The sequence below is a fragment of the Cardiocondyla obscurior genome, linkage group LG18, assembly GCF_019399895.1.
Source record: "Cardiocondyla obscurior isolate alpha-2009 linkage group LG18, Cobs3.1, whole genome shotgun sequence".
Classification (NCBI taxonomy): domain Eukaryota; kingdom Metazoa; phylum Arthropoda; class Insecta; order Hymenoptera; family Formicidae; genus Cardiocondyla; species Cardiocondyla obscurior.
In genome coordinates, this window is record NC_091881.1 from 1,754,308 (window position 1) to 1,780,846 (window position 26,539).

Consider the following 26,539-nt stretch of genomic DNA (forward strand, 5'->3'; position numbering starts at 1 on the left):
ACAATTTAAATGTATTTCCTAGCCACCAAGGCGTTTAATATCACCATTGAAAACTTAGCGTAGAAGAGGTGACTCCGCAATTGACCTCGTTAAGAAAGATAAATTCTGAGAATGACGATGGTTTTCCGAGTAAGACATTTGGTATAATTAAATATTCAAATACACCTTAACTACTGCAGAAGAACAAATGTAAACGGATTATCCTTTCCGAGATAAAGTAAAACCGAGAAACGCGCTTTTATCGAATACCAGTCCGAACTGTTGCTCGCGAGAATAAGCTTTTTGATGCGGCATTCGTGCGGCGAGTTTAAAAATGAATAGAAATATCACCCTCGTTGGCCGCAACAATGATACGCGGCTACGCGAGGCGAAAGAGTCGAGTTTACTTTCCGCGTCGAACTTCGAGCGAGGGGTCTCCGCAACAGGAAACCGCACGCGAGTATATCGAAAAGAGAGATCCCGAAGAGGGATTGAAAGCATTCCAGGACGCGGAGCTAAAACTTGTTCGACCATAAGGAACAGCCCGTTGTAGTGCCGGCACGTAGTCACTTGCTAACGCGTTTCTTCGAGTTGCGCTATAGCGGGCATGACGCCGCAAGTATATCAGAAAGCAAACGAACGGGGGTGTAAGCACCGCACGTTTTGAGGAAAGATCGATATCGCGGTAAAATTCAAAATTGAATTTTTACGGAGCCTTCACTTTCATCTGCTTTGTCTTCGACTTGAAACTTAAAAAAGACACGCGAGAGCATTCTAATAAAAACAATTCTTTTTTTTTCTTTTTTTTTCTCTTTCTTCCTACGATTTTATTTCAGTCCAAGTATTTAAATTAAGAATTGTGGCTTTAATGTACTTTTTTTTTTAATAGTTAATTATTTTCTAAACCCCCTGTTCATTTTGAATTTATTACATATCAATATTGCAAGTTTTGCCTTATCGAATTTGTCAACGATTTTGTCGTGAGAAATTGCGGGAATACCTAGAATACTCTGTGTAATTGGCACCAATACGAATATCAGGCAAGGCAAGGCAGAGCAAAGATTTATATCGGCATTATTACCACGTTTAATCTCAATTAGTCAGTCATGTGCAAGTTCTAGACCAAATTTACGTACGAGATTGGTTATCCTCGGCGCCATTCATGCGCTACTCTAATTCGCAGCTGGTAACATAAATCACCGAACGAATACTGAACAGTGCACAACGCACACAATATTTTCAAGTGCTAGATTAATGTACAGTTACAATAACCGCTTCTGAAAAAGTATAACATATTACGCGATTTAAAAAATGCGTCGAATATACATTCAATAAAAATGGCATTTTAAATTAACGCATTAAAATTTAAATTATTAATTTAATTTAATAATCGTACTTTTCATTTCTGTGCATTTATTTATTAAAATAATTTAATTCGCCCAGAGAGTAGGTCAAGTAACCGAATCTATCTTTCTCTCCCTTTCCTTCTCTCTCTCGCCCACTCGAATCTTACGTTCCAAAAATCTTCATTCAGTGTTGGAGAGTGAATAATATCAATCGGTATGCGGCAGAATTGGATGGCTACTACGAGAATTAGGGACATTGTATGCTGCGTTTGCACATGCAGTGCTAAGTAGACGAAAGCACCGTTGCATGGGAAAGGGACCAACGGAATTGAGCCCTTGTTCGCGTGTTTCCCAGAGCCGCACACTCGGAAACTATTCCGGTTATTCCGCGCGCTCGAACTACGCTGAAATGCCGAACCTCGGCCACACATAGAGGTAGAAAGGGAGAGACTGAGGGCTTGCAGCGCGCGTTAACGCTTTTCAAGAAAGAGCCTCTCTTGAAACGCCGGTAGTGATCCCGGAAATGTGAACGACGAAAGGCGGCCAGCTGCATTTTTGATGCGGCATATTCCGTTTCTAAAACTCAACCATTCGTCCTGACCGTACGTTGAACGGGTAAAGTTTCTTAGCAGTTCTTCAATTTCACAGTTGTGAAGAAACTTTTTTTTTTCTCCCGGAAAAATACAGTTTCGCAATACATTCAATTTATGTTCTTGTACCCGTATAATTTTAAAACAACGTTACGTTAAATATTACGTTAAATATTCATCTAAATTTTATGATTTATTATTATTATTTGTAATTAAAAAATTTGTACATAGGTATAACCAGCAAGCGACTTTAAAATTAGAAAGTTTTTCACTTTTGTTCAAATTTATAGAATAAAAAAGGGATTTTTATGAAAGAAATTTGCCATAAAATTGCTACTTTCGTTTTAGATAATTACAAAAAAAAGCTAGTTAAAAGGCAATTCAATAATTTGTGAAATCCGATTCAATAGCGCTGGTTTTTTGGGTAGGAAAAATCGTATAAGCTACGATATCGGAAAAATTACTTTCATAACCAAACGAACGTTATTTACGAGCTTTACAACCAATAACGAGTGGAAATTTACTTCATCGCAAAGCACCAGTTTAAAGTCGTAAAATTAATGCTGGTTCAAATATAGGAAATATATGAATATTTAAACACAATATTACATAATTTCAATATCAAATATAATATACGTTTCATCAAAATAAAGACGATTAAGATAAATCATATTGAAATAGATAATTTTTCGTTAATTAAAATTTAATTTAAATATCTTGTTAAAATATTAAAACTCAAATACAAAGTAAATTGTGAAATTATATGTTGTTTGAAAAGAACGAATTCTGTAATCTTCTCAAAAAATTGTGATAACAAATTGAAAGATACCTACTACTTTTATAATTAATATTTCTCACAAACGAGCTTTTTGGCATACACGGTGCGTTATGTCTAAAAAAAAAAGAGAAAAAAGATCTTTCGCCGCAGTGTTCGTAATTTTTTCCCCCTGCCCTGTTATCGATTACGTTTCTTATCCGACTGTCGATCTCACGATGCCCGAATGATGAACCGACATCCAGGAATTGTACCAAACATTATTCTGGATCTCTGCCAGGTGTTCTCTCACGTGTTACCCCCTGAGACTCGCCGCTTTGTATATATCGTCGCGGTTATTTACGCGCGCCACCTCGTCTATTAATTACAATTTCAACGACCGTATTTTATGGCAGGGACGATGGACGTTATTTGGAAAACAAACAGTAGAATGTTTCCGCATAATTATATTCTGTTCGCAAATAATGGCGCATCGTCGGCTAGTCCTATTTTAGCACCATGTACTTGATGATGCAGTCATTAACATCTAGTGAATAATATCGGATACGAATTACCCCTTGGCGATAATGTACATAAACATCTAGTTTTGTATAAAATAAGGTAATGCATTTGATTTAACATTAATATTGAAAATGCCTTTAAATAATTTTAATAGAAAGAGAAACATAAAAAGAGAAGAAAGAAAAAAAGGTGTTATCTCTTTTTATTTTTTTATTACTTGTAATTTTTTCATTAATTTATTTAATTTTTGTTTCTTCATTCTTTTTGCATAAAATGGTTATCGCATAATTCAAATCACTAGTTTATGAATATTCATTGCTAACTAATGACATTTGTTACAAGCAAATTATATCCGAGATTTTATCTGTCCGAAATTGTTTTCCAATTTCCGCCAAATTTAAGCAAGCGTTTATCTAGCTTCCTCAAACATTTATCAGTCATTGATAGTGAAATTTTCAGGAACACTATTATTAAAAAAAAAATTCCTTTGTTTTTTTATTCGTATTTAAAATTTCGAAAGATATAAAATATGAATAAAAATCCATCAACGAAATTATACCTCCCTAAAAAAAACAGATAACCGATCAATATTATATTTGATAAAAAATATGTGTAGATATAATCGCGTTTTTAGTTTCAAATCTGTCGAGTATTTTATCTACTATCAAAGATTAAGCGTTACTTCAACACGCTAGCAACCAATTACAACACAGTTGACAGAATTGCTCTCAATTTTGGAAATTTCTCTATTCCCAGTTGGGAAATGCTCACAATTCCTTCGTGTAACATCTCATCAGGTACAGAATAATATACGGAATATGAACCAAGTGCAGCACAATTCATTACGCTATATCAAATGGTCTCTTGCACTAGTATTGATTACAGCAATTAATAACCGTTTATTACAGACGCCAGTAATATAATTACGGTTCCCATTTACGCTTACCGTCTTCAAACTGTTTTCAATACCAATATTACTTTAGCATTCTTAAATTGAACAAATCGACTAAATTATTAAAAAACAGAAAGCCAATTTTTCTTTTTCTTTTTTGTTTATCCTGAGAAACTTATTTTTCAACGACGAGAATGAGAGCTCGAAGTATTATACCGATCATATTTTATTTTAGACCGCCGAAGATCCATGATATAGAAATCACATCTCGTATAGAACAAAACTAATATCTGCCAATGTCGATGAGAAATGCACGGTTCCTAGGAACGTTTACCGGAACGTTCCTGATTCCGATGCTGATTTAAATGCAGAAATGGTTTTCGGACGAGCGGGCGCTATTAGTTTGTGCTTAGGTACAAGAGGAGAAATTCGGTCAGAGAGCGATTAGTCATTAGTAGAAACTCTCTTTGTCTTCCTCCACTCTCTCCACCTTCGACGTACGGTTCATTCGTGCCACTTGGGAGCTATTCACATCAATCTCCTTGTCCCGAAGCGCGGATTACATGGTCCTTTGAATTCGTAAGTGAAACTGTCTGCGCTTTTCGTCTAACTTATCTACAATACTCTTTGATAATCTTATATAGTTCGCGCGTTAATTATCCAAGACGAAGACTAACTTCTATCACACGTCGCTTTATTCACAAAGCACGAGCTACCTACGTTTAATAAATAGTTGGTAATATGCATATTATTAATATGTGAATAACGTCTAGTAAAAAGACCGTAATATCAAATCTTTTATATGATCTCTCTATGATTGCACAAATTTTTTTTATTCCGACAAATGTTGTTTCAGCACAATCAACTAGAATTTATTTTCTATTCTGTAAAAAAAAAAAAAAAAATAACCTTTTGATTTAACATCACATTTTTTATTCAATTAAATCTCAAATTTTTGCGCATAATTATTTTGCTCTCAATCAATAGGAAATTAAATGATAAGCTTTTCTTGCAAGTTTCCAAAATCCACAAACGCAAAGGGGTTTTGAAAACCAATATTATCGAAAATAAAAGATTTCATAAGTTCTCTCAAGGGACCGATGTGAGCCGGATTCCGTATCTTTATCTTTAAATAACACGAGATAGAAATTTGTTTCTATCAATTTTACATACGAAATTGAACTTTCCAAAAATGTAAGATAATTTAAAAGATAAAAAAAAAGTTTAAATATTTTAATAGTTTTAAGAAACAAAAATTTCAATAGAATTATGTATACAATAATTTGCCATTAATCAATTTACGATCAACATCTCCCGCTCTAATTGCCAATTTTTAACGAACTGATTTAAAGTCGTTTCACAAGTAAGTCCAGTAAGCTCGATCTTAACTTGGTACAACGTCTTATATTATCAATCGATCGTTCGAGGTTTAAAAGGGTTCGAGAAAGAAAGATTGATCTTGTCGGTGAGCCATGATAGGTCGCAGTGGGATTTCCAGGACAATCTATTGTCCCGTCTAGAACACCCTAGTACCCATCGGGAGTTAACAAAGGTTTTACGCCTTGAAAGAGATAACAATATTTATTGCGCCTTGATAACGTATGCTAACGAACTGTTAAATTGAAACGAAAGTTCATGACTTGAAACAGTTTTCAAAAAATTAAATAGATCTAATTAACGAAAGCAATATCATTTATAATCGTTAAGTGTGCATATACACACTTTCTATAACAACCGAAAAAATTCTGCAATATTTAAAACAAATAAAATGCTTTAATGCTAAAGAATAAAACAAGAAAATTTGTGCAACATGTAGTGTACACAAATTAATTTAAATCAGTAAAACACTGTCATATAAATTAAGATTTACACGTCGCCAATTATTACAACAGAAAATAATTTATAGAAGTTTCTTTTAAATCAAAAACAAAGAGAATATATGGGAACTATTTCAACTTTCGGCGAGCCATGTTGGGTTAAATTAACTCCGGCGGTTTTAAACTGCTATATATATATATTTTTTTTTTTTTTTAAATGTAACGCAAGCGGTCTGTACGCGAACGATGAAGCACCCGTTTTAAAGTGCATTTTTATTCAAATGATGTATTTGTAGATGGATAATGTTCAAGGATAAAGTTAATCCCACATGGTTCAGTGCGTGACTTTTATTCATCTGACGCGGAGAGTTAATTACCTGGATAGATATAATATTTTACACAAAATTATCTTGCGAAACCCGCACTCTGGACGCACGATGGTAATCTAATATTTGTGCAATATCTAGCCTAGTTAATATTTTAACAGTAAAAATTTTCAACAGATAATCCAACTTCTTCAGTAAGAGAAAACCGTGTATACGTGTCACGCGATTTGTAAGTATTACTAAGCTTATCGAGGCTTATCAAGGCTTATCGGGGCTTTATGGAGGCTTAACATAACAAATGAAGCCAATTACCGTCGTTAATGTTTCATTTAATGATACGCGCGTTAACGTATTACTGGTACTGAGCACGCGAAAACCCGCAGTAATTTAGAAAGTACGTATATCATCCGTAATAAAGTGCATTTTTGTATATGCAAATCCGATCGTCGAACGTAGTTGATATTCAGAAAATTGTAATGTAAATTTAACGATATCCATTTTTCTACGATCTTCGATAAAATCACGATCAATACTGTATGTCAAAGACGATAAAAACATATTTGCTAATTTGTCATTCTCACTAAATGATCACTTTATGTGCCAAAATTGATTGATATAAATTTTATGGCAAATCAAAATGTGTTATAAATCAAATCGAGGTGTCAAAGAATGAAGAATGCATAAATCCAAATGCACTGAGTGACAATTAGCGCATAATTAATCATTTAATAGCACAAACAGTAACTGCACATTAAATATATCGTATGGAAAGTTATTAATTGCTGTAATCAATAAAATTTCGCGTGCAACCCTAAGCATTAAATTTAAAAAAATATAAAAAATTAAAAGAAAAAACAACAGCGCTGAACAATCTTCAATTTCTTAAATTGACACACGGCGTAAAAAATTTCTTACGTGCGCAGATTTTAATAAATGCTTTTTCATTTCCGCTCTAACGTAAAGATAAATTTTGCTGCAAACGTTTAAGCGAGATATTCAGAATAGTACATTGTTTAATGCGGTTATTGAAAAGAAAGAAAAGCTTTTTGCTTCGCTGTACGTTCTATTTTTGTATGATTTATTATACGAACTTGCATCATTATTTCTACCAAAATCGGATCGCGTTGCGGATCCCTGACGGCGACACGCGATGCCGACCGCTTCAAGTCGCGAGTTCGTTAGCTAAATCAAGCTAGTTAACTGCTCGGTGAACAGAATGGTTAACCATAAATTTTCCTATTCTCACATTAGCCAGGCCAGTTATCATTTTAATATCCGTCGGGAGGACCGATAGAAACTTCGGCAGTAGAAAATCAGCCCAACTGACGAATTCATGAATATAAAACAGATGCAACAACGTTTAATTTCACGAGTGTGAATGACTGTTAAAGTCGACACAGATCTCCTTTCGCTATGAAGCAACTTGCGCCACAAAATATACGTGAATCTAGGGATCATTATATTTCTAATTAATTCATATTCTCCGTTGCACGAAACATTTCTTTAAAACGCGATATATATTTTTACACAATTTGGTGTTGTTTTGACAGCTGCAACTTCAATAATGAAAGTTTTGCTACTAGGATCGCGCAGGTTTCCATCTCCTTACTTTTCCAAAATAGTTTCTGGCACGTTCTGTAAGTCTGTTACAAACTATGATCTACTTTTATTGACGGAAAGTCATCAGTTCGAATGTAAGTTTTAAGAAACTTTACCACTTACTTCGCCGTCGTTGGCACCGTAATTCAAAATGACCGACACGCGTATCACGAAATCTTATTATCCTCCTTCATTATTTTTCTTACCTACGTATCTTTCTATTTCAATCCTATCTTCATTTCCTGTATCATGTTCTATTTATTAATATTTTTCGTGTGAAATCTACTTATCTTGCCGAATTAAAAAAAAAAAGCCACACACTTTTAATAAAAGAACTAAATATTTTGTCGTACTATTTAGAAATCCACGTCGGCTAATTAATCCTTCGGGAATTGATCGTATTAGGAAATGGCTTACTGATGCGAAACTTTTGTCATTGGAAGCACAGGGCGCTCGATAGTCTATCGGACTTTACAACCGCTAACGTAACGATAACACGTGCGTATGCAAATCGGTGGCTTTAATTGGCAAGTCGTTGGCGAGTATTACGGCGAGTATTACGGTTCATGATCGGATTGTAATTTTTTTTTAATTTGAGATCGCCTATAGCTGCAAGTCATTAATTTTCTATCCGCATAAGTATTTTATGTGTCTAATATTTACAAGACAATAATATCCGAGCGGTATCCCTATTTGCATTATGATTTGCGTTATACTTGAAGGCAGTCAATCTTAATTATAATCATGCGCTGATATAATACATCATTAGCGCTTAATGCCTCGGTAATATCAGGTTGGAGAATTGCCACAAGACAATGCACTTATGCATAAATTCGGAAAGGATGAGATTCTACAATCGTGTAATTTATGCAGCGGCTTTGGAGTGTTGAATGAATGCTTTAGAATGTCGACGGTAAATACCGTCAAATAAGGCTAATGCCATTTCGTATTAACGCAAAATGATACAGAGAAATTGAAATAATGACCGCATAAATAATTAGATTTAAAGGAACAATATGTAGAATTGAAATAAGTTAATGACACATAGGGAGGTGCAATACAATTTAATTACTACTATAAATAATTAAATAGAATTTCAAATATATTTTATACAACCCGTATGTTTTGACTAATAATGTAATGAAATTTACTAATATGCAAATTATTATATTAATAAATAGGAAATTTAATCATAAAGTTATTGTTAATAAAACTCTTTATTGCATCTCGAATTCGAAACTATTTGCTTTCCTCGAGACAAGTCGTCTCATCAAACATCGTCAGCTTTAATTATTACGACGAAGTTATTAATCGCGAAAGTTAATTAAACGCGTCTGCTCGTAATCATATTAGGTATTTGTAAAGAATGATTACGCTTCGTGAATTGATAGCGAAACAATACAGATAAGCGGAATAATAACTTTATAGAAAATTATTCTTGAATTACGTTGTTGATCTGTATTGAATAATTAAAATATTGCTCCGTATATATTAAAAAAAAATTAAATAAACAACAGAAAACTTCGAACTCGATTATTGGAATGTAAAAAGATAAAAGCCCAACCAATATTCATCGAGTCTGAAACAATTCAACCACTGGCAGCCAAAATGCCATAGTTGCGGCACATCGCGTACATAATTATGCCTTTTTAACGTGGTTTACGGAATTTAACGGAAGGTTTGCAATTTCTGTTATCTGACTTTACGCTTATTCTAAAATCACTCGTGCGAAAACATGAAATGCTTAGCAGAGGCACCGCTAAAATCTTTTGGAAGTATGCAAATAGAAAACAAATCTGATGAAAGTAGCGCAGCTCAAATACGAAAATACAAGCAGGAGAACTTCAATAAAGGGCACTTTCAAGCAACTTCCTGGAGATACGATTTTCCGAGTATAGCCGAGCACAACTAGAAAGAGATTATGAAGTGCGTGCCTCTTAAATCCAATTTCTTCGTAAATAGAGGTCCTCTTTACACGTGAGAGACGCAAAAGAAACAAGCCCCGGTATAATAAAGAAAAGTAATATTAATTTAAAACGTTTCTTGCCCAAGAAAATTAAACACGACTACAATTTTCAGAAAAATTTTATTTCTGCCATAATATTATGACATCCGGCGTTATACGTGTTAAGTTAAAAGAACGTAATTAAAATTTTTTCGAAATGTGTAAGCATACGCGCGAGTATTACCCTATATTTTATGCTAATCGTTTATAAATCGGAAATTATTGCAATCACGACGGATGAAAATTTGCGATTTCATTAATCTTAGAATATACTGTTAAAATATTGTAGTTGCGGGATGCCTGGTATAAATCTATCTTAAGCATTACGGGACAGCTAGGAATATGCGCGAAACATTTCGCTATGATTCATGAGAGTGATATTACAACGTTACAGCTATCTGTTATTCTATCTGTTTCAATAGACATACACTATGCTTGATATAACGTTCAACTGACACCGACACGGAAATAATAGACAGTTTAAGTAATCATAAAATAGAGTAACCATTGGTAAAGTACAAATCTGCAAACATAATTTCACTATAAAACATTACACTTCTATGTAACTATGAAAAATGTACTCAAAGTGAGGCATATAAAATATGTGATAAAATAAAAATAATTTAATATAGATGTAATATAATTTTTATTTTTTTTTATTTTTATTAATAACGATTTATTCTCTTTGATATATTTAGAATCACGAATCAAACTTTAATTCTTTAATTTTAACCATATTTTTGATGCGTTCAATTTTAACTTGAGCATACAGGTAAATTGAAAAATATGTGAATTTCGAGCATCAAATATGTTATTAAGTTTGAATAATAAAAAGTTATATATTGTCATACGTCAAAGAAATATGATTCTATGATACACAATTTTATTTATTCAATATATGGTTATACGCGAATAAATATTCATTGAAACAAATGATAAAAATGCTGCCTTCACGTTGAGAAAAAAAAAAAAAAAATTTCCATAATAATTCATTTCACATGAAATATAACGACTTCATATATTTTACGAGCTGTACTTAAAAAGTGTGACTTAACATTGCATAAAAAGACCGTTAACTCAAAGATTTGCATATCCATTAAAAAAAATTGCATTCAGTTTTCCAGAACAACAGGGATAAAGAAAAATGTTACGTATAACTGCGAGTGCACAATCAGAGTTTTACGATTACAAATTATAAACTACTGTGAAAACTGATTAAGAAACTAACGTCGTTCTTTTTAAATAATTTTCTTTACCTTTTTGTATCGAGTACACGGAGCATCGTCATCGAATTCTATCGCTGTCAATGGTATTATACGTCAACGTAATTTTGCCGATGTATCTATGCGCGTTCAATGAACAGATATTCCCGCTGTCAATGAATTGTTTCCAGCGCAAGTTTACATTAGACATCCGTAAATTGTGTTCTACCGCAATTTGATTACATATCGCGTTAAAATATGATATTGTCGATACGCGGGCGTAATACGCGTCGATGCATTTCATCTGTTTGAGACGTAAATTCAGAGTTGCCACATTTAATCGTATTTTCTTCGCGTGAAATATTACAACTAATTTGTTTCGACGAGTCGACGGCGGATTATTATTTCATAACGCGCATTGCAGCGTTACGCCATCAAACTGCGAATTTCTCGTCGGTTCTTGCTACGTGATCGATTTGCAAGTTTCATTAGTTTGTCCCCGGTCCTTCATTTGTTTACGATACGTGCCCGCCTCGGTCGCGCCGGAAACGAGTCGTTTGTTACAATGTATTTTCGCTTTTCGGCCGTCCGGAGAGATCGCCGCAACCGTTGGATGGAAACATCTCGCAGAATCGCAATATGCCCGAAACGTGTTATGCATACACGCGGAACGGAAGAGAAAATCGCAACGGTACGCTCCATCGCATTGGAAGCGTCAACTCGCTGGATTTATCGTATTTCTACTTATACCGAGATTAACCCCGCGTGAATAACATCCGAAAATGTAGGCGCATAAATTGAAAAGAGGTGTATACGTCATTAATTTCCAAATAATCAATTATTCAAATTAGGAGAATAAATGTGTACGGTTACATCCTGAATCATAAAGGGAGTTTATTTAAGGTTTTAAGGAAAGTTATTTATGGTACACGTATACTCGGAATAAAAAATGTTTTCGCAACATTTTTTAATTATTGCGTTTAATTTTTTATCAATGATACTAGTATTATAATTGGCAAAGAAATTTGTCAGATAATTTAGATTATTTTATTAAAAAAAAAGAATTAATAGAAAGAAATAGAAATTAATAGAAGCGTAATAAAATTAGAATTCCTTTCTAGCAATAAGATACATATAAATAATCTTTGTTTTTCCGTATCACAAAATCAAATTTAATAAAATTTTCATTGTTTTAAATAAATTACCCACACTTGGAAACATACCTCTGCATTAAACGTTTGAAAGAGCTCACTCTTAAATATGTTATTTGGAAATGTGTCAAGGGAAAACTTCATGGTAAAGCGATGCAAAATGAAACGCGCAATTGTAAATTTCGCGCAATTTGTCCGATATTTAGCGGACCGTGCCTCGATTAAATTGACGCAATTTACGATGAAAAACGTGTCAGTGGGCAGGCGTTTCGAGTGCAGAATTATTTTTATGTTTGCGGACTAGAGGGGGAAGAAGAGAATAGAAGCTCGTCCCATTCCGACTGCCGCTTTGACTCAGTGTCCGACTCTTTGTATTTCTCATCGCGGTCATTCTCGGCGTTGAAAAAAGAAAATTCAAAAATTTAACAGCGCGAAATATTCAAAGCACGGCGAAGAGACTTAATCAGCGTGTGTCCGCGAAAATCTGTACAGACGGAATACTTTACGTCGCCGGTGATTTAAGTAATTTATTTGCCTTTAGTGATATTGTTACTCTTTTCATATATCTCTTTCCATGCAAAAGCGTCATTACTAATGTAACCCAATTTCGTGGTGTCACTTTTCCCTATGTTCATTAGTCACAAAGACGCGTTCGCGTATACATTTATTTTATTGTCAAAACGTGTAATTATTTACCAGCATTTCGGCACCGTGCAACTTAATCTACCCGTCCTACTTTCGCGTATAACTCGTTCACTCGCTTATTACATAAACGAATAATCTGCAATGATTTAAAGGTGTTTTAAATATTTTGTTTGCTACGCAAACTTAATCCGCAGCTAAACTTTGAAAACATCGGAGTCACGATTTATATTTTCCAAGGGTTTCGAAGATGGCAAATATGCGAGTGATCGATGTCGGTTCAATGCGAGGGTGGTTTAGCCATTAGTCATTCTTGCGCCTCCCTTGTGCAACCCACAATTAATTATTATCCTGATAAATGTCACATACTACGTGTTTCGACAATAAATCGTTAGACCGGTGATGCGGGACGCACTACCGTTGAGGTATATATATACCCAATCGTGCAGGTGTCATGTTATTTGATGATCGGTTAATGCTTAAGGTTAACAATCGATTGTACAGAGCAATTACGTGCGATACACACTGCAAAATCAAATATTAATGTCATGAATAACACATTTTCGTACGCTTTTCTATGTAAATAAAATATGAGAAATCTCGAGCGTCAAATGTAGTATAAAAAAAAAAATTTACTCGCGAGGAGGATAAAAAAGCTATACGGGCTTCCAGTTCGGTAGTAAAATTAAAATTAAGGTTAAACAAACGCGAGCCTATTAAGATTTTATTAAAAAGTTATAAAAAAATTTACTAACGTAATGATAATGTAAAATTTGATAATCTTACGAGCCAAGATATTGTGCTGACTAGCCATTCAATTACGTTCACACGCTTTAGCATATTCATTAGCTCAAGATTAACAATATTTGTTCCATAAATGTTGTTTCATCGGTTTAGAAAATTGCAAATTAAATTCCAAGGATCCCCACGTAGTGCAATGCACATTTTAAGCACGGCAGTTGATCGCTAAACTACTTAAAGTTATGGCCCACCCATATTTATTGCACAATGCCCAGCTTGTACTTTGTTTTCGTTTAGAGACTGTTGTATACGCTGCCCTGCTTACATCTGCAGGAAAATAAACAAGTCCCCTATCAACACCAAGTCTAGTCCTGTAAGGGAGTTCCCAGGGGACTATTCGAGAAACTTTGTTCCCGACTAACAACACTTCCCAGGTGCGTCACCGAGGGACAAGAGTGCTAGAGACGGCAGCAGAAAGGAACGAGAAACAATAATATTACTTGACAAAGAACAGGAAAAATTACGAGGTAAAGAAAAGGTTCTGCGACGACGTAGCGCATGGGGCCGCCTCGGTGCCGCTTCAATTCGCAGAGATAATATTTACTTTCCACCATCGAGAGTTAATGCAACGGCAAAGTCGATATTTGCGCAAATTAGCGTATTGCTAAAACGGCACAAATTTATAAAGCACGAAAGTTAAAAGTTCTATAACGTTTTACGGCACGCTTTTATTTTATTTTTTTTTTTTCACCACGAAAAACCGGAGAGAAGACTCGGTGAAATTATAAAAGAAATTTTTCGAGTAAAGTTTCGTACGTCATATGCGGAGCGTCTTACGTTCTACGAAAGTATCTCATAAATTCAAAAGCTCACTTAAACTGAAAACTCGCTCGCTTTCAATATCTACTCGAGAGAAGAGAAGGTGAGATTATATCAACCGGGTAATAAGCAAGTCCGTAATCAATGCAGAGTTAGAGCGTTAAAATCCTTCGAGATTTCACTCACTGGAGAAGTTTCATGCCCCATAGATTCTCGATAGCTTCGGAATGCGCCACTCTTAGAGTGAAAAGTAGAGAAGAACCACGCCCGAAAGGGTGGATAGGAAACAGAACGATTCACGGCGAACGTGAAGGGATAATACATACACGGTTGCGCATTTGTGCGCAAACACCGATATCGGTTCGTGATGGATGTTTGAATCCCCTTACGGAAAACAAATTTCGACAACGGATAGCTTGTAGCACGTCACGTATAATTTCAAGTTTAAAAAGTGTACCTTGATCTTGAGCACACATTTTTCTGACAAGTTATAGTATAATGTTTGACCAAAAAAGAGAAATTTCTAATTAATGTAATAATTATAAAAAGTCATCGTACACAGATAATAATTTTTTTTTTTTTAAGAAAGTTTTAAAACTTCCGATAATTTTATTTAAAAAATATACTGTACTTTAACTTTAAGCATTTTAATTTTTGAAGAAAAGCATCTTAATAAATAAATTCTGAATTAAATTCCTGTTAAGATAAAATTTAGCTAAGATTAGATTGCAGTAAAATGCTTTTTTTTCTTTTACTTTATATTAAAATTTCGTTACTTATTTAAATTCTTAAAAGTAAATTAATTCAAATAACGTTCTAGTATATTATTAAAAATGTTCGCTTTATGAACTGATAAATTAATATAATAAAGAATGACAGATGAAAAATCTTCAACTTTCTTAAAATAGCAAAGAAGTGTGAATAAAAATAAATCTCCCAGCAACGCTAAATTATTCTCTCAATTCCATCTTCCAAAGTTAATTACGATCCGTTGTCTCTTTGTTTACCGAGGAAAATTGAAGAAAATTCGAAATAAAATTGGCATAGAAACCCTAACATGTCGAAAAATTCAAAAATAAGGAGGAGAAACAAGAGTCCTAACCAATTCGTTTGCAAAACAAGACTAACAAATGTTACATTAATCATATTAATTAACCGCGACACGAATATTATTTAATTACGCGAATTCTTTTGTTTGTAATGCTTGATGCGAAATATGTCCGCGACAAACGAAAAACATATAAGCGTTTTACCATGAGCTTAATTAAAATACGAATAAGCGATCTGTGATCCGTGTAGAAGTGTGTGTACACACGTTTCGATTAAATTTGCATGCAAATATCTCGCTGCCTTAACGAAGTGAATTCAGCACATTGAATTTTTTCTTCCCGCATATTATAAACGACCATCAGCAATTTCTCGAAGTTATCCACGTTATAACTGGAGAGAAAAAAATATTTAAAAAATTACGTATGCGCGACCCGTGTAATCTGCATAGATCACAAATGTTATAGATATTAGATGTCGTAATCACTTTCGACCATAAAAATCACCTAATTAAGAAAAAGTTCGAGATAACAGCAATTCTTTAATTAAAAACCATTAAAAGTCAAAGTTTTATCGACATCTAACGCAGATAAATACCTAATAAAATTCTATGTTCTAGTTATTTATCTGTTATTTTGTACATACATATTTTATCGCGACATAGAATTTTCATTTCATGCATAGTTATCGAAGTATTTCATGCGACAAAATTGAATTCTGAAAAATAATATCCGATCCAATTTTTGCCAAAGAAAAATTTAACTTTACCAAGGAATTCACAAAGTCAACAAGAGAGGTTATACAATAAGAAGCCAAATATCCGGGCAAGCTGAAGTATCATATTTACCATCGATTATTTATGCACAAAAATTCCCAAAAGAAAATAATTCTAAAATATTAAAAATATTAAAAAAAAAATTTAAACTTTATAAACGTGTAATAATAATATAAATTTTTATAAAAACTTTGTTCCTATACGTGTATGTACGATTATTAATTAAGCACAACTAATGTGTAAATTATACCCGTGCCCAATACTTCGTTAAACTTGTTAACAAAATTTTTCTCGAAAACGAAACGTGTTTAACCACTCAGGCATACTAAAAATTTATGCTTCAGCGCAGCAAGTATGACTCGCCTTATACAAAACGTCGTTTGCGTTCGTTCGAAGACATTTTTCAATTTCCAATTTACAGTGAACTCGACGCAACACGTAAATCTTCGGTCTTACGTGCGCCAATTTAACGATTTGCGTGCTTCGACCCCGGACAGTTTACCGCAACAAATTTGATGCACGTAAAGTAACGGTTCTACGTGCAGCGTTACCAAAGGGGGGAAAAAAAAAAGAGAACAGAAAGAGGCGGAAAAATGATGTGCATATTCTCTGTACTCACCCGTGCCAACGCCACCGCCGGAAATCTCTCCCACGCGAGTTGCGTCTCCTCACCCGGATTCCCGTGACGCTGACCCGCGAGGATCCTCGCCGCCGTAAGGGTGCTCATCCCCATGCCGTCGCCGACAAAGAGGACGACGCCGCGTGCCACTCCGGCCGGCGGCGTCGTGCCGCTGACGCTGCTGCTCGCTGCCTCCCTGATCCGCGTCTCGATTGCTCGCGTCGCTGTTTCATACCAAACCTCCCTTTCTGCGAACAAACATCGTCCTGATATATATATCACGCACGAGGAATGTAATCGGATCGGCGACATCGTCACAATTGCGAAATGAAACATTGCCACGGGTCGCACATAACCGGACTCGAGTCTCAGAAAAGACGGGTCAACAATTTGTATTTACGCAGAGTCGTTTTGCTCTCCTCCCCCGATACGTAAACTTCAAATTATATTCGCGGGATAACGTCGCTCGTGTTTCTTTTTTTTATCCTCTCTCTCTCTCTCCCTCGGCTTTTTCCCCTCTCGCTTTCCCTTCTCTTTTTTCTGCAATCTACTATATGTCGTTTTAATCCGCCGGCACAATCGTTTTTTATCGCGCAAAGCGTGATAAAGTTAATATTGCTGATTTTTCATTAAAAAAAAAAAAAAGACCGTGTCTGGCCTCGCAAAATCCTGACATATAACTGCTCGTTAAAAATGTAAAAATAATATTTAAAGCTATAATATATATTTAAAAAAATTTTATCTTCCTCATATAAAACTACTTCTTCGTCGATTTTTCTTTCCAATCAGCAAAAGCGAGGAATCATTCATATTTTACACCAAATTTATACCGAACGGAGTGAAACTTAATACGCAACGTCTTAAGTAGAGTCGCATGTCAAGTGAGTTTTAAGACTAAACGATCTCGTTTGAACCTCGGCAGCGATATTGCCTGGAGCAATAGGTTTACCGAAAATAGCAGTTTCTCCGAACTGCGGCAAACGAAACCCTCCGCCGTGCGGTTGCGGTTTCTCCGATTCCCATAGCAATTCCCCGTTACGGCTCGATAATAGGTAAGTTCAACCGTTTCCGCTTGATCCATAAAGTGTCATAAACCAATGCAATAACGGATTTCCGAAAATAGCGATCGGAGATCAAAGTAGAATGACTGGAGATGTTAAACCCGAAAGGGTAACCACCCCACGATCCAGATATAATACACGTAATAAGTTGATACATCTATCCGAACTTTTTTTTTTCGAGTTATTAATCCCGAAAACGCGCTAAGACGCGGAATAACTCTTATCCGTCTGTCCATTTACCCGGCAGCCCGCCGGAGGAAGGTTCCGCGTTGAACTAACTATCCAAAACTTAAACCGGTGGCACGAAGAAGCAGAAATTTTCCTGGAGCTACTGTTCCAGCTAATTCATGGAAAATTTAAACTGTACGACGCCGACTGCCCGCAGCGCGAAAATACGCGAGACGCGCTATTTCGCGAGTGTTTCATTCGCCGACTCGCACTTCCGCTGATTCTTCCCGCATGTCGTTAATCCGGGCGCGTCGTGAGTCTGATGGGTTTTACCGTGAGAAATAGCCTCGGAGTTCACGTTGGACGAGACAAGCATCGTCGAAATATATTCGGCAGAATAAGAAACGCCGCGGCGCGAACACAACACTTCTGTATGCATTTTAGACATGACGAGCTCGCGTTTGCATATCACGGCTGAACGGTGCTGTCATTTTTAAATTTTTTTTTTGAATTCTATCACAAAGTTTGATTAATAATACTCCATGCGGCAGAAACGTCATTCTAATGACGAGCGTTGTTGTTCACTGCGAGGCCATCAATTCGAGGACAATTGGCAATCAGCGCAAAATAAAAGAAATACAAATTTTTGCACGGTAATAAAATCATTTCGTAAATTCAGTAAATGACTTTATTAGCTTGCCACATGAGCCGCAGTTACCTGTTCATAAAACTCGCGATTGCATTTTAAATCAATTTTTAATCAAATTTAAACAAAGTGTGCATAGACACTTTTTAAATTAATCGATACAATTGCGATTGTTATTCAGCCTTCAGTTTTAAAATAAAAAAGTTAACACGTGTGTAATTAAAAATAAATTATAGCTAAAATAGTATGTCTAAGTTCAAATATTATTTCTGTACTTCTTACTGCAGATTTTTTACTTTGATATTAATAGAAGATAAATCCGATCGTACAAATAACTTTGAATGAACAAAAAAATTTAAAGAGTGAAATATTTTATCGCTTAAGCCAACGATTACGTGAAGCACAATACTTGCGCATATTATCAAACGCATAATTCCACAAATGCGTTACCCCGATATCCGGATATCTACGCAATGACGATATAAAATCCTATTTAAATAGCTTTATCGGATTTCGCGAGTATACTAATCCAGCCCCATTTATAGCTGCACGACTATAACAATGGTAACTAAAATTATCAACACGATTCTACCGCGTACGGAAACTGACAAAGTCCCGGCGACGTTTAAGTTTTATATCTCACGGTGGAATCTTCGTTAAGAGGATGTTAAATGGCGACGACTCTGCGCGACCACAAAAACGTCGCAGTAAAATTTCCAGCTTAAGAATTCGCGCAGCACACAAATGGTTTACTTGCGCCAGCACGCTTGCGCGAAATGCGATTGTTAAGTGCGCGAGTATGATAGTGAGAAAGACATTAACAAAGCGGAGTAGCGCTAAGAAAGAATCGTTAAAAAAAAAAAGAAAAAAAATGGAAAGAAAAAGCGGGAAAACCAACGTAAGAAAATTATCCAAAGATTCCGCCGGGAGTCCCGAACAACTTTGAGAAAAGAACTGCTTATCCCCCAAGAGGGCTTCTTATACAAATCAGATAAAAGACTTAAATAAAAATTTCAATAGTCACCGATTCTTAGAAACGAAGGCACGATAAGAGACGTGCATGCGCGTGTGTCTAATAACGAGATCGAACTCTTTCTCTTCGAGTATAACGTTATCCAAAAAAAAAAAAAAAATTTTTTTAATTGTAAACTTCTCATAATCCTTTTAATACTGCTTGATAATGTAAGAATTTATTTTTCAATTTAATCAGGGATAACTTTTCATAACATTCCTAAGAAAAATTCAAGAAACTCAGGTTTGCGACCATCCATAATGCATAATCAATTTTACAAAGAATGATTTTTCTCTCGGTCTGCAACCAACTTGAGAAAACATAAAGTGGAACGTTCCTTTTAAAAAGCAAACTTCGCTAGATACTCTTAAAAGCGTCCTTTTTCCGGATCCTCCGTATAGTCTAAATTTTTGTCGTCAAGAAAAATGGAAGGCAACTACGATAAAAATTATGAAAACTTCGACGTAGATTAAAGAATAGGTCGCACTAAGAAGGCTATAGAGCGAGTTTCATTGGCAGTTATAACGCAAGCTCTATGATCAAACGAAAGTTGTCGTGAGCGTATAATGCCGACTACTTGCTGACGGCAGTCTCCAACTCCTTTGAATATTCTGCAAAGACCTAATAATTTACACACGGCTAATTTTAATTGCATCGGCATACAAGATTAAAATATGTTCTTTCTTTCTTTAAACACCTGCTCCTTTAAACGCACTTTGTGCAAACTTTGCAATAAAATTCGTTTAATAAACTGATATATGCGGCAGTATTTAGATGAAAGGCAGAATTAAATATCGTACGTTTGTCTTAAAAATATAAAATAAAATAAATATAAAAAAACTTTGAACGTTTTAACGCAGTCTATCATAGAAATTGTTGAACGTAAAATGTAATTTTATTTCCCAAAATTTTACCTTCTAAATTTTATACGAAAATTAGACATTACAGAGCGTGCGTCATTTACTCTTGATTCTTCTACGTGAACGACAACGGCTTTACATTTAATGATAACTTTCAACGACAATCTGGCCACTGAATTACCGCGACCAGGTCGTGCGCGTTTGTTTCTCGCTGCGAGCGATAAGCAGAAGCTTTGGCTCGCGCGCGCTATGTTCGCATCGTCTCTTACTAGTGTGATGCCTGTCTCGCCGACCACGCTGCAGTGAGGTAGGTCAACTGACGCACTGGTAACCCACTTTATCCCTCTGCTAGTGTCCGGGCAGCGGGCCGCGTGTGCGTGCGCGAATGCGTGTCTCTCGCGCGCGCGGTGCGAGGACTTCGACCGGCACAGCTGACCGATCACGTCGCAACGTACGACAACCGCGGCAAGCAATCTCGGCGACGTACGTAGCTATCCAAAATTAATCTTTCGAATCTCCTAGCGACAATATAAAAAAATATTAAGTCCGACGGTAGCGCGTTTCTTCATATTAAGTGTGAAATTTGCATAAATATTAAAACTGACATTTGCTCTCGCGGTATACGAAACAGGCCGAGAGAACGAATTAACATCACGAAAAAAGCAACAGCAATAATTTCGATTCGATCTGACGCGGCTTTTTTGAGACGGGAGAATTAAGACAAATTATCTACGTTTACGGTAACATTAAATTTTTGCCCGTGGTTAAAATATGTGAATCATCTCTACCAGTACAAAAAAAAATATTAATTGTTAATTTGTTTTTCAGTAAATTAAATTCAAAATAATATATTGAGAAAAAATGTTATAATAGGATATAAAATTAAAAAATGTTACGAATAGATATTTTATATATAAAAAAAAATGTAAAATGAAATTATAAAGAACTATTCATAATCAGTTTTATACGTTAAATCGCGATTAAAAAAATATTGCATGCATTATATTTGAACGACATTTATAACGTTTATACAACACGTTCAATATTTCATAGATATAAAATCTGACTGTTTTTATAATTTATAATATCATTTCAATATTATTCCTAAAATAATGTGCTCGACATATTTTTTTAATTAAAAAAAAAATATATATATATACTATATACGTCGTATAAAACGAACTTTAAACCTGTAGTCGATTCGTTTCTGACCTGCAGGCATATATAAATAAATTATGAGACTGTATATATGTATAGTTGATTGGTGCTTCGTAATTAATATAAGCCGAGATCTGAAATTCTCAAGAGACTTCAAGTTCCCAGAGTTTCATTTCAAATAGCTCCCAGCATCCTACTCGTCCTGTTGGGAGCAATTTACATATTATGCACGAAAATAGCATATTGTGCACGAACATAGCTTTCTTCAACGATTAATTGCGTGAATTTGATCGTAAAGCGTACAACAAGTTTGATAATCTAAACTAGAAACGTAAAAATATTTTTTTTTTTTACTTTACTGTAACGTTTTCTACGGATTTGTTACATTTTTACTATAGTATCAGAGATGCATCCAAGCTCAAAGAACTTGAATGAACTTGACGTACCTTTCCTAACTCTACAAAAAAAAATGTATCTCTTTTGTTTGGAACGATGTACCCGTTAAAATTGGCAAAGCGCATAGTGTCGAACGATTTCTCTCTTTTTGCTCTTTTTTTTTTTATTTTTTTATTTTGTTAGACGACTGAAAAAATGGAATCGACTATGTACGTGATCGTTAAATGGCCGTGCAACGGTTCGTGATATTTTTGAGGATACAATCGTGAAACTGTAAACGATGATGTTGAAATACAACGCGAGATGCGAAGCGTATTGGATTTTTCACCGATGAAGAACAGATTCGCGATTGCGACTTTAATTTTCCATCGCCGCTGCGCCGCGCGAATCGCTCGAAGCTATGTACTGTGTAAGTTAACCGAAACAACATTATCGCCTCCTTAAGTTTATCACCGGCGCTCGCGATCGTTTTGCTTACGTAATCGAAAGATCGCGGGAATCACGTTTACCGAGATAGCGCAAGTGGTAGAAAATCGCGCGCGTGCAAGAAAATAATTCTAATAGGGGTATGCGATAACGTTTAAAGAGCCCCCGCGTTTCGATCCCGCAAAATTCGTAATTAAGAGAAAGCTATCGCGGAAGAATTACGGCGATAATAGAGGGTTTCCGTACAATATATACATCGCGCGCGCGGTCGAGTTACTGTAATTACCGCTTACTCAGGTCACTGCTCATGATACGAACACAAGGAGAGCTTAACACGCCGGCGGTTAACCAAACGTTGCTGTCGTAGCTAGTATCTATTAATTATTCAACCGTAACTTCTCGTTTTCAAGGGAAATTAACTACACATTTCACGTGCATAGAGATAAATATGTCTAATATATAGCGACTATGACGTGAGAAAATGCGAGCGCAGCGATGAAATGTGAAGGTTCGATGATTGAATTTGAGTGAACGTGGACTGAAATGTTTAAGAAATGAATATCCCGAGGGTGTCTCCGGGGGAATTACGTCGTGCGCGCGATTTCGAATTATGCGAATGCCTTGTGTGGCCACGATAGTACGGAATTCGAGCTTTTCATATCGAAAATTCGATATAAAAATTTTGCATCCCCGTCAATGGCTACAAATCGCTCGGCGAATGGGATATGTCAAAGTTCATATTTCGCATTTTATACATCACGTTCGTGTACGTATATCGAATTGAAGTAAATAGAAAGAAATACTGCTTTTAATGCCTAATATAAAAACTTATAATACACGCACACATTTCTCGCATAATTCACGTATTCAGCAAAATGACTCCGACGTCTCTGAACACGTGCGGCGTATTTTACAAATAACCATCTCCGCGAAAAACTATGCAAAAATTATATCCCCGTCGGGTGAAGCAAAGCCGAAGTAGCTGCGTGCAAACGAAATGAGGGCGCAAAGGTTAAATATTTACAAACGATCGACTCGATTTATAATAACCCTCTCTGTGGCAGCGGCGAAAAGCCGCGAGAACTTTTTTTCACCTGCCGCATCTGCGATGCAGATATCCGCGCGACTGAAGAAAAAGTTGCGGGTAACCACGCAAATTTTCACACGCCGCACCCTTTAACGGAGGCTGACGTCTCGCTTTCTATTAGACGCGGGGGTTGTGCCATTTACAATGCAGAGAGTGGCCTGATGACTGATCGCGCTCTTTTAAAGGGCGAGGGTACCATTCAGCCGCTCGCTTTTTAACGAGCCATTACCATTTTTCCCGCGCTTGGACGCACTTGCCGAATAAACTCGGTGCGCGATCGTGCCGAGAAGTCGCGCGATATAAATTCGGATCGAGTTCGGCCTCGGCATATATAAATTCCCTCCGCACTAACACGATCAATTTCGCAAACTCAAAGGCTAGCAATGAAAATATATCGAAGGATCTCTTGCGCGTTGCGTGAGAGATTACACCGGACGTTGAATGCTTCGCTGCCTGTGGCAGGTTAATTGCCCTAATCCTGACCGAAAAACGATATTTTTAGAAAAGTTGCATGTTGAAAATATTTCCAGAGCACAATTATGGGCGAGATCACAAAATAGTGAAATATTCCGAAGAGTTTGCAAAAAAAAAACCCTCGATTTTGTTAAATCGTGGAATTATAAATTAATCTTTTTTATCTCTATAACAAACGGAATATAATTGCAAATAATTTACGTGTTATTCAGTACATATCAAGGCATCATTAATATAACGAAATAAAAAAAGAATCGAATTATCTTTACGTAAAAGTATTTTAACTTTTTGTACTCCTTTTACATTAATGAATTCTTTGAACAATTTAGAATCACCTTTTCTTAATGAAAGTTTGATCGTAGCCTCCTTTTTTTTTTTTTTTTTTTTTTTTTTTTTTCATTTTTCTTCGCAACTTTTTGATATTCGGGATTAAATATCTTTCTAACTAATTTTTAAATGAGTTTCTGGTAAAGTAACGTTTGCACTTCGAGTTAAATGAAGGAATAAGGTGTTATACATATAATACTTCGTTTTAATACTCAAACGATCGAAGATAGAATTAACATTTATTGTATTAATTTTATGGAAATAATGTCTGAAACCAAATCGAAATATTGGTCAAACTGGTTAATCTACACTAAAGCAATTATTCAATATACTCATTGATTTTAGGGATCGTAATTCAACAACAGATGCAGTTACCATTTAAATCCGTACATTTCGTACCGCGAAATATTCGCACCCTTCTCGAGTTTGTAACGTATACGAAAGGATATTTATGATCGCGGGACACCATCGTAAAACAGAATAAAAGTGCAACAATAAAGTTTTTCGGTTTACTCGAGAGATTGTATTTCTTATGCATCGTGTCGTTGAGCACACGAGCATTTTTCATACACATGAATAATCATCGGTATATGAATAAAAATGAATGCAGAAGCCCATTCTGAAAATATAAAGTTTTACCACGATTTATTTATTAACAGATTGAACGAATATTGTATGTAATGAATATACGCTTTGTGCCTGCGTTAGATTTTACCGTAAAATTTTAATTTTTTACCAAAAAAAAGCACTATAAATGTGATAAACGTTAATTTAAAGTTTATTATAACAAACTTTCAAAGCAAAATTTTTTCACAGAATTAAAATTCAACATTATTTATAATAAAAAATCATATTTTTTTTTTATACTTCAGTAAATATATTTGCATATAATTGCACAACTATTGTATTAAAAAAATTAAAACTCAGGAGATTTAATATATTGTAAGAATATGAAAACTTTATATTTTCTCAAACATAAAATTGTTTTTTAATTTTCCTCGCCTAGCAATTATTTTCAAAAATTAAGAATTATTAATATTGGATTAGTCATTTACAGCCTGTTTTTCCTTCGCAATATTTAAACTGTACCGTTATCATTAAAATCGTAAAATTAATCAAATTCGAGATTGACAATGATCAGTTTGAAAGATTTATTTTTTTCTCGCAACACCGAAGGATCGGATAGTAGTAGTAGTTGCTATGCAATAACGTTTACGATTGCCGATCTTCTCGCGGGATGCCAATAAACTCGGTGCGAATAAATTTTAAAGTTCGTAGAAACTTCGCACGGTCACAAAGTTTTATGAAGGTTGTAACGACGTTGCGGCTGCTCAAATGTAGAACGAGAAATAGAAAGATACAGTCCCAACAGCTGAGGAAGAATACAGGAAAAGAGAAAGAGACGTGCATAGACATGCATAGACGATATAGCAAGAAAGTCAAGAGAGAATGAAAGAAAGATAAATGAAATACAGAAAAAAAAAAAATTGGAAAAACGAACGAGCTTCAGTTTATTAATGATTATTAAACTGTTAATCTGTTGTCGTCGAAAGAACATTAAACATGAAGCGAAGCTAAGTGAGCAAATAAAATTATTCAATATTTGCAGCTATCAAAGTTATACCGATGGGTGATATAATTCGTTGTGTAGAAGCGATAGAATTACATCGCATATAAATGAAGTTATTTCCCATGTAACGAGTCCCATGAGAGACGAATTCGAAATACGATTTGTTTAAATACATAAGGTACGAAAATTACTATAATGAGTTCCGTGGTTTCGGTGATATTACGAAATTTAGATAATCTCCATAATTTCACAATCGCTCAAATATAATTGATTAAGTTAAGATAATCGAAATCACAGCTCACGGTAACTCTAATTGAGCAAAATTTCGATAGCTATCTATCTACGCAAACAATTACGCAAATAAATTCAGTCAAGTTGCAGTGGATTCCAAATCAATTTAAATAAATATTATTTTGCACAGGCCATACGATAATTATGTAACGTTAGAAACGATGAAAAAAAAAACTTGGAAAAATTAAAAAAAAAAAATTGTACAAAAAACAAATGGGAAACTCAATCTATTATACA

The 26,539-nt window shown here is 35.1% G+C and overlaps 1 protein-coding gene across 2 annotated transcripts in view; it reads right to left on the bottom strand.

The window, feature by feature from the left end:
* The window catches only part of LOC139109770 (alkaline phosphatase), a 147,665-nt gene that overhangs the window by 107,474 nt on the left and 13,652 nt on the right, over positions 1–26,539 (bottom strand). For both annotated transcript variants that reach the window (XM_070669088.1, XM_070669089.1), the window contains one exon: positions 16,827–17,074. In XM_070669088.1, the coding sequence (XP_070525189.1) occupies positions 16,827–17,074 (248 nt within the window). The remainder of the gene's footprint in view (positions 1–16,826; positions 17,075–26,539) is intronic.